The sequence below is a fragment of the Pristiophorus japonicus genome, chromosome 4, assembly GCF_044704955.1.
Source record: "Pristiophorus japonicus isolate sPriJap1 chromosome 4, sPriJap1.hap1, whole genome shotgun sequence".
Lineage (NCBI taxonomy): Eukaryota > Metazoa > Chordata > Chondrichthyes > Pristiophoridae > Pristiophorus > Pristiophorus japonicus.
In genome coordinates this window covers 307,084,716-307,101,215 of record NC_091980.1, presented here as the reverse complement: position 1 = coordinate 307,101,215, position 16,500 = coordinate 307,084,716, and the positions used below count along the sequence as shown (strand labels likewise).

At 43.9% G+C, this 16,500-nt stretch overlaps 1 protein-coding gene across 3 annotated transcripts in view; it reads left to right on the top strand.

Annotated features, from left to right (window-relative positions):
* smek1 (SMEK homolog 1, suppressor of mek1 (Dictyostelium)) overlaps positions 1 to 9,797 on the top strand; it is a 134,608-nt gene extending 124,811 nt beyond the window's left edge. For 2 of the 3 annotated variants that reach the window (XM_070879677.1, XM_070879676.1), the window contains exons 13-15: positions 1,260 to 1,450; positions 3,025 to 3,254; positions 9,027 to 9,797. In XM_070879677.1, coding sequence (XP_070735778.1) covers positions 1,260 to 1,450; positions 3,025 to 3,254; positions 9,027 to 9,164 — 559 coding nt within the window. In that variant the 3' untranslated portion in view covers positions 9,165 to 9,797. The remainder of the gene's footprint in view (positions 1 to 1,259; positions 1,451 to 3,024; positions 3,255 to 9,026) is intronic. The other variant, XM_070879678.1, reaches the window with a different exon arrangement.
* The last annotated feature ends 6,703 nt before the right edge of the window (positions 9,798 to 16,500 follow it).

Genomic DNA, 16,500 nt, shown 5'->3' with positions numbered 1-16,500 from the left:
GAGTTTAAATAAATATATATTTTTTAAATTTTTTAATTATTTAAATATTTTTTTTAAAACGTGAAAATTAGTTATAGGTGATTTTTAGCCCCTTTAAAATATTTAAATTTGTTTTTCAAAAAATTTAATTTTTGCTTTAAATGTGTAATTTAATTGTATTTTAATTAATTTTAAACATGTAATTTATTTTTATTAAACTGGTGCGTAATTGTTTTTTTTAGGAGATTCCTATTCATGCTTATTGGGATTCCATACGTAAATGGAATCCCGATAAACGTTTTTTTTTCGTTCATGGGATGCGGGCGTCGCTGGCAAGGCCGGCATTTATTGCCCATCCCTAATTGCCCTTGAGAAGGTGGTGGTGAGCCGCCTTGTTGAACCGCGGAGGGCAGTCAGCCACATTGCTGTGGGTCTGGAGTCACATATAGGCCAGACTGGGTAAGGACGGCAGATTTCCTTCCCTAAAGGACCTTAGTGAACCATTACTGATACCAGTCTTTTATTCCAGATTTATTTAATTAACTCAATTTAAATTCCCCAGCAGCCATGGTGGGATTTGAACTCGTGTCTCCGAATCATTACTCCAGGCCACTAGATTACTAGTCCAGTCACACAACCACTCTGCTACTGTAACCCCATAAGCATAATGGGGATCTCCCTTTTTCATTGGTTGATGTGGCCCACGTGATTCTAGGGCGCTTGAGAACCGCATGCGCCCCTGGGATACGTGGGCCTTTACGCACGGGTACCCCCACAGACCCAGGAAGGCGAGTCTACGAACCTCCGGGACCATCAGGTAGGTTCCTACTTTTCTTGCAGTTCGGAGGCATTTGCCCAAAGGAAGCAAATTCAGGCCCACTATTTCACTTCCTTGAGAACACCTGCGTCAGCCGTGGCTCACTGGGTAACACTCTTGCCTCTGAGTCAGAAGGTTGTGGGTTCGCGTCCCACTCCAGAGACTGGAGCACAGAAATCTAGGCTGACACTCCACTGCAGTACTGAGGGAGCACTGCACTGTCAGAGGTGCTGTCTTTCGGGTGAGACGTTAAACTGAGGCCCCGTCTGCCCCCTCGGGTGGACGTAAAAAATCCCATGGCATTATTTCAAAGAAGAAAATGCTGGAATCAATTAGATTTGAACTCCTGTTCTCTGGGTTACTATTCCAGTGATTTAATCACTGCCATATGATGGTCTTGAATTTGTAATTCCCACGATGTAAAAGCATCTGAATACTTCTTTCTTTTCCCCCTGGAATACAGTATGCGCTCCATCTTGCGAAATAACAGGTACCGACGAGATGCCCGCACCTTGGAGGAAGAGGAGGAGATGTGGTTCAACACGGATGAGGATGAAATGGAGGACGGAGAGCCAGTGCTACTACCAACTGACAAGTCAAAAAATGACGACGAAATCATGGACCATTTTGGCAAATTTATGGAGAGGAAAAAATGTATGGAATCTGCCAATTAAGTGTAAATTCTTTTTTTTTATTACTCGACTGCGGGAACATAAAAAGACAAGTGGCTATCAGTTTGAGCAGTACCCTCTACGTGAGCAGTACCCGTACAGTCTACGTACAGAAAGTTTGCCCGATGCCAGTTCTTTCACCATCGTGAATGTCTCATTACTGTATGTGGCCTGCAGGAATGAATTATGGCACTGAGTGAAAAATCTGCTTGACAAACCGTCTGACTAAACAACTCCACAATGGCCTGTTGGGTAAAAGGCACCATGTGGTGCACTGAGGGAGTGTTAGACTTGGCTTTTGCATCACTGGGCTAGGGATGGGGTGGAGGTGGGGGGGGGGCGGGGAGCACCCAGGGAGTTCACATCGTTCCAAGTCCCCACTCTGACCAACATCTGCTGCCAGGAAGTGCTCGTGTGTGTGTGGATGCCAAATGAGGACGGGATTGGTCTCGGCCGTGGTGCCCTCACCCCAAAGGGTGAGTAGGTTGTTGACACTCATTCTCGCAAGAAGAATGGCCCTTGGGTGAAGGGGTGCTGCTGGCATCCATGGAACAGCACCTTGGCAACAGTCGGCACCTGCAGGAGAGGAAGAAAGGAATTGGAAAGAAAGAGAGATCTGTGTTTATACAGTGGGTTCAAAGGCATCATTCTGGATTGTGGAGCTAGTTATTGTATCATTTTTAAATGTAAAATTACACGAAGGTTCCCAAATTTTTGGGCCGGGGTGGCCCCTTTAACAGGCTGCGCAGGCCATTCAAAACTCACGCTTGCATGGTTTTTTTTCTGTTTAAAAGCCGACTCACTGGCTGCACGGGACCTTCAGAGCGCGGCACAACCACGCGGCTCAATGGGAACATTGCATTCCGCATCAAATTAAACTGTTAATTATCCGAACAAAGTTCCGGTCCAGCATTGAAACCGAACTCCCCACAAAATGTTAGAAGAGCCAAAATATTGAAAGGAACTTAACCGATATGGGGGGGTTTCTGATTTTGCTTCGATTAGATCCTACTTCTTAACCACTTTGTTCACTTTTAGAATGGTAGAAATGTCAACAGTCGAAAGCTGTTTGGTCCCTCGTGCCCAAGTCGTCTTCATTGCACCCTCCGTGGCTGACTACTCTATAAATCCCATCTCCCTGCTTTCTCCGTGACCTACAGAGTAGATCCCCGTTATTTAAATTGTTTTCTACATTCTTTTCTAGTTTACACTTCTTCATGTATGAAATTAATTTTATATTTAAAAATATAAATAATATTCACTGCCTGCATTAATTTTAGCTCTTTTGTTACTTTAGTTAGTTTTGCAGGAGAAATTTCCTGGGAATCCATATGCCAGAAAAAAGGTTAAATTTGCACTTGTTTTTGAACACTTAAAAATCTTACAACTTGTTCACTCAAGTCTCCTGTGAATTCAGTAGTTGAATTTGTCACGGTTCTGTTTTGAAGAGATGACTTGGATATACATTGAAAAGTATTTTTACGTGTATTAAAAATGAAACAGGTGATTCTGTAAGGTACCCTTTTAAATATTTGAAGTAAATTTTGGACTTTTCAGTGAAGGACGGGGACGAGAAGGAGGTCCTGACGAAAAGCACTCTGACAGGGAGGCAAAGCCCCAGCTTCAAGCTTTCCTTCTCCAGCACCAGCAGCGGAAGCAGCAAGCCCAGCCTCACCAGCCAGTCAGCCTCGAGTAACTCACCTGGGTCGCCAGGCTCCCCGGGGTCTCCAGGATCACCTGGAACAACAGCCAAAAGCACACCTCATATGGCAGCTATTACTACCAAGGTATCGTATTGCATTTAAGTGATTCCACAAATCCTGGCACTATTTCGGGCATAGTTGCTGCACTCTGTCCCCTCCCTCCATCTGAATTAAAGTTGGGTTGACTCCCTCATTCATCATCATCATAGGCAATCCCTCGAAATCGAGGAAGACTCGCTTCCGCTCTAAAAGTGAGTTCTCGGGTGACTGGACAGTCCAATTCGGGAATTACAGTCTCTGTCACAGGTGCGACAGATAGTCGTTGAAGGAAAAGGTGGGCGGAGAGTCTGGTTTGCCGCACGCTCCTTCCGCTGCCTGCGCTTGTTTTCTGCATGCTCTCGGCGACGAGACTCGAGGTGCTCAACGCCCTCCCGGATGCTCTTCCTCCACTTAGGGCGGTCTTTGACCATAGATTGCCAGGTGTCGGTGTATGTTGCACTTTATCAAGGAGGCTTTGGGGGTGCCCTTGAAACGTTTCCTCTGCCCACCTGCGGATCGCTTGCCGTGTAGGAGTTCCGAGTAGAGCGCTTGCTTTGGAAGTCTTGTGTTGGGCATGCAGACGATGTGACCCGCCCAATGGAGCTGGTCAAGTGTGGTCAGTGCTTCGATGCTGGGGATGTTGGCCTGATTGAGAACACTGACATTGGTGCGTCTATCCTCCCAGGGGATTTGCAGGATCTTGCGGAGACAGGTGGTATTTCTCCAGCGATTTGAGGTGTCTACTATATATGGTTCACGTTTCTGAGCCATATAGGAGGGTGGGTATCACTACAGTCCTGTAGACCATAAGCTTGGTGCCAGATTTGAGGTCCTGGTCTTTGAACACACTCTTCCTCAGGCGGCCGAAGGCTGGGCTGGCGCACTGGAAGCGATGTTGGACCTCGTCATCGATGTCTGCCCTGATAGTAGGCTCCCGAGGTATGGAAAATGGTCCACGTTGTCCAAGGCCACACCATGGATTTTGATGACCGGGGGAGCAATGTTGTGTGGCGGGGTCATGTCGATGGAGGATCTTAGTCTTACAGATGTTTAGTGTCATGCCCATGCTTTCGGACGCCTTGGTGAAGATGTTGACGAAGGCTTGGAGTTCAGCCTCAATGTGCGCAGACACATGCGTTGTCCGCGTACTGTAGTTCGATGACAGAGGATGGGACGATCTTGGATCTAGCCTGCAGGCGATGAAGGTTAAACAGGTTCCCATTGGTTCTACAGTTTAGTTCCACTCCAGCGGGGAGCTTGTTGAGCGTGAGATGGAGCATTGCAGCAAGGAAGATCGAGAAGAGGGTTACTCCCTCATTAAAGTAACATTCACTGTTCATTTGTTTACATCGGAATCAAATCTATCTTTTCATTAATTCCAAAATCATCATTGTTCAATCTCAAATATTGTAATCCAGGTGTTTCCTACAACGTAAAGGACAGCTAGCATAGGAATAAAAACGAGTGCCAGTCTCCCTCAATGCTCAGCATTGGGTAACCGATGTGCCACAACACGGACATTTGTTCCTGAACCTACAACCGGTGTATCATGGTAACTGGATGCACTTTATTGGTGTCTCTTTCAAATTACATACTGATATGAAATTTAAACAATTCCAACCAAATATACATCCACTGGGTTTAGAGACCAATTGGATGCTGCAATGACGGGGGCTTTCTGGTTTGGAAGAGCAAAGATGGGCTGAATGGCCTTCCTCATCCATAATTATCTTGAGCCGAATGGCCTACTCCTGCACCTATTTTCTACGTGTCTATAATGCAATTGCTACCTTCCTTTTAGCACATTCAATACTACTTGCTAATTCACAGGCTTTTCAACTTGTGTAATAAGTACTGAGCCAACCTCCTACAGCACTCCGTTGATTCTGTTTGACCTTTTCTCCTGAAGGCATTTGCTCGCCCTGAGAATGGCTCCACGGGCTCCTTTTGCTATCCCAGCCAAGTGCCCATCCTCTGAGTGTTGGAAAAATTCTGAAGGACAGTATTGATTGCCATTTAGAAAGGCATGGATTAATCGAGGACAGTCAGCATGGATTTGTTAAAGGAAGGTCATGTCTGACTAACTTGATTGAATTTTTTGAAGAGGTAACAAGGAGGATTGATGAGTGTAGTGCGTTTTGATGTAACTTACATGAATTTTAGCAAGGCTTTTGACAAGGTCCCATAGCAACAACTTGTATTTAATGGAGTGAAATGTCTCAAGGCGCTTCACAGGAGTATTATGAGATTTAAAAATTTGATTCCGAGCCACATAAGTAGAAATCACGATCAGAAACCTGCATTTTGCCATTCCTGTGTGGTGCCTTAATGCTACAATTTCTAACCCTCTATTGTAATACTATTTAACATTCTTCATTCTAATGGCATGCCCCCCTGTCACTTCTCTGATGATGTTGTCTAACCTAGCCCATATGGTGATTGAATAAATAGCCATTGCCATCTGTTTACAGTTCAAAACATCTCTTAAATTTGACATTGTTTGGCCTGTCTTTGAGAGAGGTCAAATTTTTACATGGGATATACAGCACAGAAACAGGCCATTCGGCCCAACCAGTCCATGCCGGCGTTTATGATCCACTCGAGCCTCCTCCTGTCTTTCCTCATCTAAATCTTTCAGCATAGCCCTCTATTCCCTTCTCCCTCATATGCTTGTCTAGTCTCCCCTTAAATACATCCATACTATTTGCCTCAACCACTCCCTGTGGCAGCGAGTTCCTCATTCTCACCATTCTCTGGGTAAAGAAGTTTCTTCTGAATTCCCTATTGGATTTATTGGTGACTATCTTATATTGATGGCCTCTAGTTATGCTCTTCCCCACAAGTGGAAACATTCTCTCTCTATCAACTCTATCAGAAACCTTTCATTATTTTAAAGACCTCTATTAGGTCACCCCTCAGCCTTTTTTTCCAAGAGTAAAGAGACCCAGCCTGTTCATCCTTTCCTGATATGTATACCCTTGCATTTCTGGTATCATCCTTGTAAATCTTCTCTGCACCCTCTCCAGTGCCTCTATATCCTTTTTATAATATGGCAACCAGAACTGCACACAGTACTTCAAGTGTGGATTAACCAAGGTTCAATACAAGTTTAGCATAACTTCACTACTTTTCAATTGTATTCCTCTATAAATAAACCCTAGTGCTTGGTTTGCTGTTTTTAATGGCCTTGTTAACCCGTTGATACATTGTGATTTATGTAGATCCCTTTGTTCCTCTACTCCATTTAGATTCTTATTTTCCAAGTAATATGCAACCTCCCTATTTTTCTTGCCAAAATGTAATACCTCACATTTATCTGTGTTGAATTTCAATTGACAATTATATGCCCATTCCGCAGGTTTATTCATGACTTCTTGTAATTTGTTGCAGTCCTCCTAAGTATTGGCTATCTCCCTCCCCCCCCCCCCCCCCCCCTCAATTTGGTGTCATCCACAAATTTAGAAATTGTGTTTTGGATTCCAAAGTCCAAATTGTTAATATAAATTGTGAACAGTGGTCCCAGCACTGATCCTTGTGAAACACCACTACCCACCTTCTGCCTCTCTGAATAGCTACCCTTTACTCCTACTCTCTACTTTCTGTCTTGAAGCCAGCTAGCTCTCCATTCTGCTACTTGTCCCCTGGCTCCGCATTCTCTGACCTTGTCCATCAGTCTATTATGTGGTACCTTTTTGAAGGCCTTTTGAAAATCTAAATAAATTACATGTACTGCATTACCCTTGTCTAATTTCTCTGCTACCTCTTCTAGCAAAACTTTCCCTTTTGAAATCATGCTGACTATTTATTATATTATTCATTTCTAAAAGTTCTATGTTCTCCTTTTAGAATTTTCTTACCACCAATGTTAAGCTGACTGACCTATAGTTCCCTGGGACTACTGTTGCTCACAATTTATATTAACGAATTAGACTTTGGAATCAAAAACACAATTTCTAAATTTGCAGACGACACCAAATATGGGGGGGATAGTCAATACTGTGATTGATTGTGATATAACAGGAGACAGTAGCAAACGGGTGCTTGCCCCGAACTGTGGGAGCTCTTTGTTACATCTGATAATGTACTGACGTGGATAGAGAACTGGTTGGCAGACAGGAAGCAGAGAGTCGGGATAAACGGATCCTTTTCAGAATGGCAGGCAGTGACTAATGGAGTGCCGCAGGGCTCAGTGCTGGGACCCCAGCTCTTTACAATATACATTAACGATTTAGATGAAGGAATTGAGTGTAATATCTCTAAGTTTGCAGATGACACTAAATGGGTGGCGGTGTGAGCTGTGAGGAGGACGCTAAAAGGCTGCAGGGTGACTTGGACAGGTTAGGTGAGTGGGCAAATGCATGGCAGATGCAGTATAATGTGGATAAACGTGAGGTTATCCACTTTGGGGGCAAAAACACGAAAGCAGAATATTATCTGAATGGCAGCAGATTAGGAAAAGGGGAGGTACAACGAGACCTGGGTGTCGTGGTACATCAGTCATTGAAAGTTGGCATGCAGGTACAGCAGGTGGTGAAGAAGGCAAATGGTATGTTGGCCTTCAGGGGACTTGAGTATAGGAGCAGGGAGGTCTTACTGCACTTGTACTTGTACATGGCCTTAGTGAGGCCTCACCTGGAATATTGTGTTCAGTTTTGGTCTCCTAATCTGAGGAAGGACGTTCTTGCTATTGAGGGAGTGCAGCGAAGGTTCACCAGACTGATTCCCGGGGTGGCGGGACTGACATGAGGAGAGACTGGATCGACTGGACTTTAGAAGAATGAGAAGGGATCTCATAGAAACATATAAAATTCTGACGGGATTGGACAGGTTAGATGCGGGAAGAATATTCCCGATGATGGGGAAGTCCAGAACTTAGGATAAGGGGTAGGCCATTTAGAACTGAGATGAGGAGAAACTTCTTCACTCAGAGTTGTTAACCTGTGGAATCCCCTACTGCAGAGAGTTGTTGATGTCAGTTCGTTGGATATATTCAAGAGGGAGTTAGATATGGCCCTTACTGCTAAAGGGATCAAGGAGTATGGAGAGAAAGCAGGAAAGGGGTACTGAGGGAATGATCAGCCATGATATTGAATGGTGGTGCAGGTTCGAAGGGCCGAATGGCCTACTCCTGCACCTATTTTCTATGTTTCTATGATTAATACTAATGACCTGATTTTGGATCATCTCAGGCTATCGGGTGTAAAAGTGTTTGGAAGAGAAATGCAATACTCTATTCCGACAGCTAGCTGCCTCGTAATCTGCACAAATGTAATTGTGCTAGTTGACATCCTGTGGAATTTCTCATGTTGAGTCAGTAATAAATCAAATAACGAATTCCGGAGCAACTTAGTCACCCAGAGAGTGGTGAGAATGTGGAATTTGCTACCACAATGAGTAGTTGAGGCAAATAACGAAGATACGTTTAAAGGGGAAGCTAGATCAGTGCACGAGGGAGAAAGCAATAAAGCGATCTGCTAATGGGGTTAGTCGGATGGGAGCAGACTCGTGTGGAGTACGGACCTTTTGGGCAGGATGGTCTGTTTCTGTGCTGTACATTCTATGTAATATGTAAGAATGTGGTCACGTTTGAGAGATGCAGTGAAGTAGGTGGATACTGTAAATTCTCTGGCTCCTGTGCCAGTCACGAAAGGTGATGGTGTTTTTTTGACTTAGGTCAGATTTCCTAGTAACCATTTAGAAAAATGGATGCAATTTTGTTGGTGCTGCAATCAACATTTCAAAAATGTGTTGCACGCTGTACTTTTCATTATATTATAGATACCCCCTGTTCAATAACTCTCTTTATTTCTTGTGCAGGGAGGTCTAATCGGCCTTGTAGATTACCCAGATGATGATGAGGAAGAAGAGGAGGAGGAGGAGGAAGAGGAGGAAGAAGACAGCGATGAAAAAGAACAATCGACCCCTTTGATGAAGAAATCCAGGCTTGGATCCTAATGGCGACCCCCTTTGGCCTTGCCCAGTGACACTTACTGACCTGCAAAAATCACCAAACTCTGAGAAGGGTGTCTGAACCGTTCTGTCTCTCACAGATAACTGTACATGTGGAATTCTGCTGATCAAGTGCCAATCCAGCGAAGCAGGAAAAGATGCAACAACACACAAAAAAAGGACATCACAGCAGAGGAATTGGAACTTGTTGACACTCGAGTGTATCCAGGCTTTGACCTCTCTCTACCCCCTTTCTCAGGGAAGGAAGATGTAAAAGCAGCAGCCAGTGAGGGTGGAGAGTTTTCCAGTGCTACGGAACATAGCATGACCGGCTGGTTTTGCCCCAGTTTGTTAGCGGTGTGTTGGGAAGGTCAGTGGGAGCCCAGGAGAGCACAGTGTTGTTCCAGCAGTAATTCCTCCCTGGAGTGCCAGCAGTTTTTCACATTGTTCAAAGACCTCCTGCCTTTGCATTGTATATTCAGGACATCGATGGTCACGATGAAAGAAAACATTTTAACGGAACCTCTGTGGGGAGGGCTGAGAGTACACAATTTTTCTCTTTTTAACCTGTGCCCTTTAAAACTGCATAATTTTTTGAGGAAAAAAACCCCATCCCCTCTGATTAAAAAGTGAATGGAATTTCTAGATGTGATCATTTTTGTTTCATATCTTGCATTTTCTTCAATTTTTTTTCTCGAGTGTACACTTAGTTGTTTAAGTATATTTGGGACCATTAAAGAAATTCTTTGATGTAATGTATTTCCCCCTGTTGTACTGGAGCCCTTCATTGCATGTACTTGTGGTCGGGGAGGGGCAGAGGGTGGATAATAGACATCGATTTTGTTCTGTATGAAAGGTGGTCTTGTTTGTTTTTAAAAGGGCTGGTATATACTGATCATTTAGCACATAACGTAATAAAAAGGAGCAGGAATAGACCATTTGGTCCCTCGAGCCTGCTCCACCTTCAATAAGATCACGGCTGATCTTCAACCTCAACTCCACTTTCCTGCACTATCCCCAAATCCCTTTCACACGGTAGTGTTTGACACAATCAGGTGTGTCTTAAGTTTTTTGTCTTTATGGGTACATACTGTGCAGACTATGGGCAACACAAGTTTTAAATCCATTTCAAACTAATTTGGGTACATCAAGCTACACATGCTAACAGTTTAAGAAAGATTTTATATAGCACCTTTCACGACTAACGTACGTCCCAAAGTGCTTTCCAGCCAATGAAGTACTTTTTGAAGTGTAGTCACTGTTGTAATGTAAGAAACGTGACAGCCAATTTGCAGCATTCCCTCAGCACTGCACTGGAGTATCAGCCTAGATTTTTATGCTCAACTCTCCGGAGTGGGATTTGAACCCACAACCTCCTGACTCGGAGGCAAAAGTGCTACCCACTGAGCCACAGCTGACACAGTCAATGTTGTGGTATAGGATTTATCCACCAATGGGACTGTGGTCCGAAGAACCACCCTTTCTGAACCTCCAGCCCCATGAAATTCATACAGGGCAAACCAGTGAGTATAAAATTGATCCATTACTAGAACTGAGTTGCCTTAGCTTCGTGTGCTCGATTACCAAGGCCCAGGAGCAACCATTTGGACCCTCTGGTATACAGCGAAGTTGCAGTCATTTTACCATCTTGGAAATGGTGCCAATGCTTTTTGTTTACAACAGTCAGAAGTAACGGTTACCGGAACGAAATTTACCCCCATCGTGCCCAGTCTCCACAATAGCGTGCTGCTGTACAGCGTACCTGTATAAATATTGGTACGGAGGTGGGAATATTTTTTTTAAGTATATCCCAGTCACCAATTTTACAAAATTTAGGTGCGCAGTGGAGATTCTGGGATAAAAGCTTCCCCTCATTATCCCCTCTAAACATTCCACCGACCACCTTAAACCAATGACTGCCCCTTGATCTCATCCACTGGTAGGGCATAAAGCAGCATCAGGATTGTTCTCAATGCGACAAGACTCCCCCTCACCCCGCGCCTCACACAGGTGCTTTAACCCAACATCAGAAAAGTAGAATTTTTTTTTTTAATAGGTAAAATCCTAGATCTGCTTAGCATGATAAGGTAAGGATAGACAAACATAAAAGCATAGAAAAGAGGTGCAGGAGTAGGCCATTCGGCCCTTCAAGCCTGCACCACCATTCAATATGATCACGGCTGATCATTCACCTGCTTTCTCTCCATACCCTTTGATCCCTTTAGCCGTCAGGGCCATATCTAGCTCCCTCCTGAATATATCTAACGAACTGGCATCAACTCTCTGCGGTAGAGAATTCCACAAGTTAACAACTCTGAGTGAAGAAGTTTCTCCTCATCTCGGTCCTAAATGGCTTACCCCTTATCCTTAGACTGGTGACCCTTGGTTCTGGAATTCCCCAGCAACGGGAACATTCTTCCTGCCTCTAACCTGTCCAGTCCCGTCAGAATTTTATATGTTTCTATGAGATCCCCTCTCATTCTTCTAAACTCCAGTCGATCCAATCTCTCCTCATATGTCAGTCCCACCACCCCGGGAATCAGTCTAGTGAACCTTCGCTGCACTCCCTCAATAGTAAGAATGTCTCTCCTCAGATTAGGAGACCGAAACTGAACATACTATTCCAGGTGAGGCCTCACCAAGGCCCTGTACAACTGCAGTAAGACCTCCCTGCTCCTATACTCAAATCCCCTAGCTATGAAGGCAAACATACCATTTGCCGCCTGCTATACCTGCATGCCAGCTTTCAATGACTGATGTACCATGACCCCCAGGTCTCGTTGCACCTCCCCTTTTCCTAATCTGCCGCCATTCAGATAATATTCTGTCTTCGTGTTTTTGCCACCAAAACGGGAAACATATAACTCGAACAGCAGAATCTACATCTTTCACCAGTACCACTTTACAATCATATTCTCTAATGTTCCTCTGTTGGCCAAAATGGTCCACCTAACTACCGTGAGTTGATTAATAAAAACTCTCCTAGGTTTATTTTTTTTAATGTTGGGAGGGGAATGCTGTGTATTTTAAACAGTGATTTTTGTCTGGCATCTTGCGTTCCTTTCTTGCTTTCGATGTATGTTGTAGCAAACTTTTCCCTAAATACTCGGAAAGTTCCCATCTTTTTTTCTTTTGCCCGGCGGGAAATTTTGCGTTCTCAGGTAGGTCCGTCAACAAAGCCTCAATAATTGATTTAGGCTTCGTACTCAAAACATTAGAAGTTCCTGAACCCACTAGGACTTAATGCCTGCAGGAGGGAATCGAGGGCAAGACAAAAAAAGGGAGAAACTGCAATTGCTGGAAGTTTGAAATAAAAACAAAGTGCTGGAATTACATGGATCAGTCAGCATCTTGAAAGAGAAAATACAGGTTGTGATGTGTACTTAAAGTGCTGTAACAGAAACATAGAAATTTACAGCACAGAAGGCGGCCATTTCGGCCCATTGTGTCCGTGCCGGCCGACAAAGAGCCACACAGCCCTCGGTCAGCAGCCCTGAAAGTTACATACAGACCGATGAACAATGGAGGTCAAGTAAAGAGCATCCACCAGTCTGCCCCACACAACTGCGATACCCCATGTATCGCAACATTCTACACTCCACCCCACCCAGAGCCATGCGATCTCCTGGGAGAGGCAAAAAAATATTAAAAACCCAGGCCAATTGGGGAAAAAATCTGGGAAAATTCCTCTCCGATCTATCCAGGCGATCAAAACTAGTCCAGAAGACTACTCTGGCCATATTAGCTTCCCTAAATTACTTACCATCGTGTCTGTGCCAGCCGACAAGATGTTATCCGGTCTAATCCCACTTACCAGCTCTAGGTCTGTAACCCTGCGGTTACGGCACTTCAAGTGCCCATCCAGGCACCTTTTAAATGTGGTGAGGGTTTCTGCCTCTACCACCCTTCCAGGCAGTGAGTTCCAGAGACCCACAACCCTCTGCGTGAAGAAGTTTCTCCTCATATCCCCTCTAAACCTTCCACCAACCACCTTAAAACTATGCCCCATCGTAATTGACGCCTCCACCAAGGGAAATAGGCCCTTGCTATCCACTATAGCCAGGCCTCTCAATTTTATACACCTCAATGAGGTCTCCTCTCAACCTCCTCTGTTCAAAGGAAAACAAACCCAGCCTATCCAATCTGCCCTCATACCTAAGATTCTCCATTCCAGCCAGCATCCTCGTAAATCTCTGCACCCTGTCTAGTGCAATCACATCCTTCCTATAATACGGCGACCAGAACTGCACGCAGTATTCCAACTGTGGCCTAACCAGTGAATTGTACAATTTAACATAATCTCCCTGCTCTTGTTTATTATATGCTTTGGCCAATAAAGGCAAGCATTCCGTATGCCTTCTTAACCACCTTATCCACCCGGCATGCTACTTTCAATGATCTGTGGACAAGCACTCCAAGGTCGCTTTGTTCATCTACACTGCTAAGTGGCCTACCATTTAATGTGTATACCCTTTCCTTATTAGCCCTCTCAAGTGCATTACCTCCCGCTTCTCCAAATTAAATTCCATTTGCCACTGTCTGCCCACCTGACCAGTAGATTCATATCCTACAGTCCATGACTATTCTCTTCATTATCAAACACACAGCCAATTTTAGTGTCATCTGCAAACTTCTTAAATCATACCCCCTATATTCAAATCTAGATCATTGATGTATACCACAAAAAGCAATGGACCCAGTATTGAGCCCAGCCGAACCCCACTGGAAACATTCTGCCAGTCACACAAACATCCATCAACCATTACCCTTTGTTTCCAACCTCTAAGCCAATTTTGGATCCATTTTGCCCTGGATCCCATGGGCTTATACCTTCGTGACGAGTCTTCCGTGTGGGACCTTGGCAAAAGCTTTGCTAAATTCCATATACACTACATTGTACGCACTACTCCCATCGACTCTCCTGGTTACCTCTCAAAATTCAATCAGGTTAGTCAAACACGATCTTCCCATAACAAAAATCTATGCTGACTGTCCCTAATTAATCCTTGCCTTTCTAAATGTAGTTTTATCCTGTCCTTTAGGATATTTTCCAATAATTTTCCCACCACTGAGGTTAGGCTGACAGACCTGTAATTACTCGGCTTATATCTTTCTCCCTTAAACAAGGGTACCACATTAGCAGTCCTCCGGCACCATGCCTGAATCCAAAGAGGACTGGAAAATGACGGTCAAGGCCTCTGCTATTTCCTCTTTTGCTTCACTCAACAGCCTGGGATGCATTTCATCCGGGCCTTGGGACTGCCAAACTCCTTAATACCTCCTCTCTCACTATGTTTATTTCATCCAGAATTTCACACTCCTCCTCGATAGCAGTATCTGCATTATCCCTTTGTAAAAACAGATTAAGAAGCATACCCACATCTTCCGCCTCCAAGCACAGATTACCCTCACGGTCTCTAATAGGTTCTACACTTGCTTTAATTATCCTTTTGCACTTAATATATTTATGGAACATCTTTGGGTTTTCCTTAATTTTACTGGCCAAGAATTTTTCATGCTCTTAACATTCCTAATATCCTTTATAATTTCATCTCTGAACTTTCTATATTCCTCCAAAGATTCTACAATATTTAGCTGCCAGTATATGACATAAGCTTCCCTTTTTTTTCTTTATCCTCCCCTGTAAGTCCCTAGACATCCGGGGGGCTCTAGAATTGTTATTACCACCCTTTTTCTTTGAAGGGCACATGATTGGCCTGAGCCCTCCGGATCTCCTCCTTGAATGCCTCCCACTGTTCCGACACTGATTTACCTTCAAGTAGCTGTTTCCAGCCCACTGTGACCAAATCACTCCTTAACTTAGCAAAATTAGCTTTTCCCCAATTTGGGACTTTTATTCTTGGTCTATCCTTGTCCTTATCCATAACTAACTTGAATCTGACTGAATTATGGTCACTGGTACCCAAGTGCTCTCCCACTGATACCTCTTCCACCTGCCCAGCTTCATTCCCCAAAACTAAATCCAGAACCGACCCCTCCCATATTGGATTTGTTACATACTGACTAAAAAAGTTCTCTGAAATCCATTTTAGGTATTCCGCACCCTCTATACCCTTCACACTATATTTGTCCCAATCCATATTAGGATAGTTGAAATCCCCTACTATTACTACCCTATGGTTTTTGGACTTCACAGCAATTTGCCTACATATTTGCTCCTCTTTCTCCCTCCCACTGTTTGGGAGTCTATAATACATGCCCAGCACTGTGATCGCCCCTTTTTTATTTTCCAGTTCGACCCATATGGCCTCATATGATGATCCCTCTAAGATATCATCCCTCCTCACAGCTGTAATAGTTTCTTTAATCAATACCGCTACCTCCCCCCACCCCCTGCAGTCTTTTACGCCCCCCTCTCTGTCTTGTCTAAAAATCCTGTAACCAGGAATATTGAGCTGCCAAACCTGCCCCTCTTTCAGCTATGTCTCTCTAATGGCTATAATGTCATACTCCCAAGTGTCTATCTGTACTCTTAGCTCATCCGTCTTATTCGCTATACTTTTTGCATTGAAGTATATACCATTTAGCACAGGATGACCTTGATTAGTACTTACAGGGTTGATGGGGGATAGGCAATGGCAAACCTTTAAAGATCAAATGAACTTCAACAATTGTACATCCTTGTCTGGAGTAAAAATAAAACGGGGAAGTTGGATCAACTGTGGCTAACAAGGGAAATTAAGGATAATGTTAAATCCAAGGAAGAGGCATACAAATTAGCCAGAAAAAGCAACAAACCAGAGGACTGGGAGAAATTTAGAATTCAGCAGAAGAGGACAAAGGGTTTAATTTAGAGGGGGGAAATAAGAGTACGAGAGGAAGCTTGCCGGAAATGTAAAAACTGACTGCAAAAGCTTCTATAGATATGTGAAGAGAAAAAGATTAGTGAAGACAAACGTAGGTCCCTTGCAGTCGGATTTGGGTGAATTTATAATGGGGAACAAAGAAATGGCAGACCAATTAAACAAGTACTTCGGTTCTGTCTCACAAAGGAAGACACAAATAACCTTCCGGATGAACAGAAGGATATCCTTATTAGGCGGGAAATTGTGTTAGGGAAATTGACAGGATTGAAGGCCGATAAATCCCCAGGGCTGATAGTCTACATCCCAGAGTACTTAAGGAAGTGGCCCTAGAAATAGTGGATGCATTGGTGATCATTTTCCAGCAGTCTATCGACTCAGGATCAGTTCCTATGGGCTGGAGAGTAGCTAATGTAACACCACTTTTTAAAAAAGGAGGGAGAGAGAAAACGGGTAATTATAGATCGGTTAGCCTGACATCAGTAGTGGAGAAAATGTTGGAATCAATCATTAAGGAT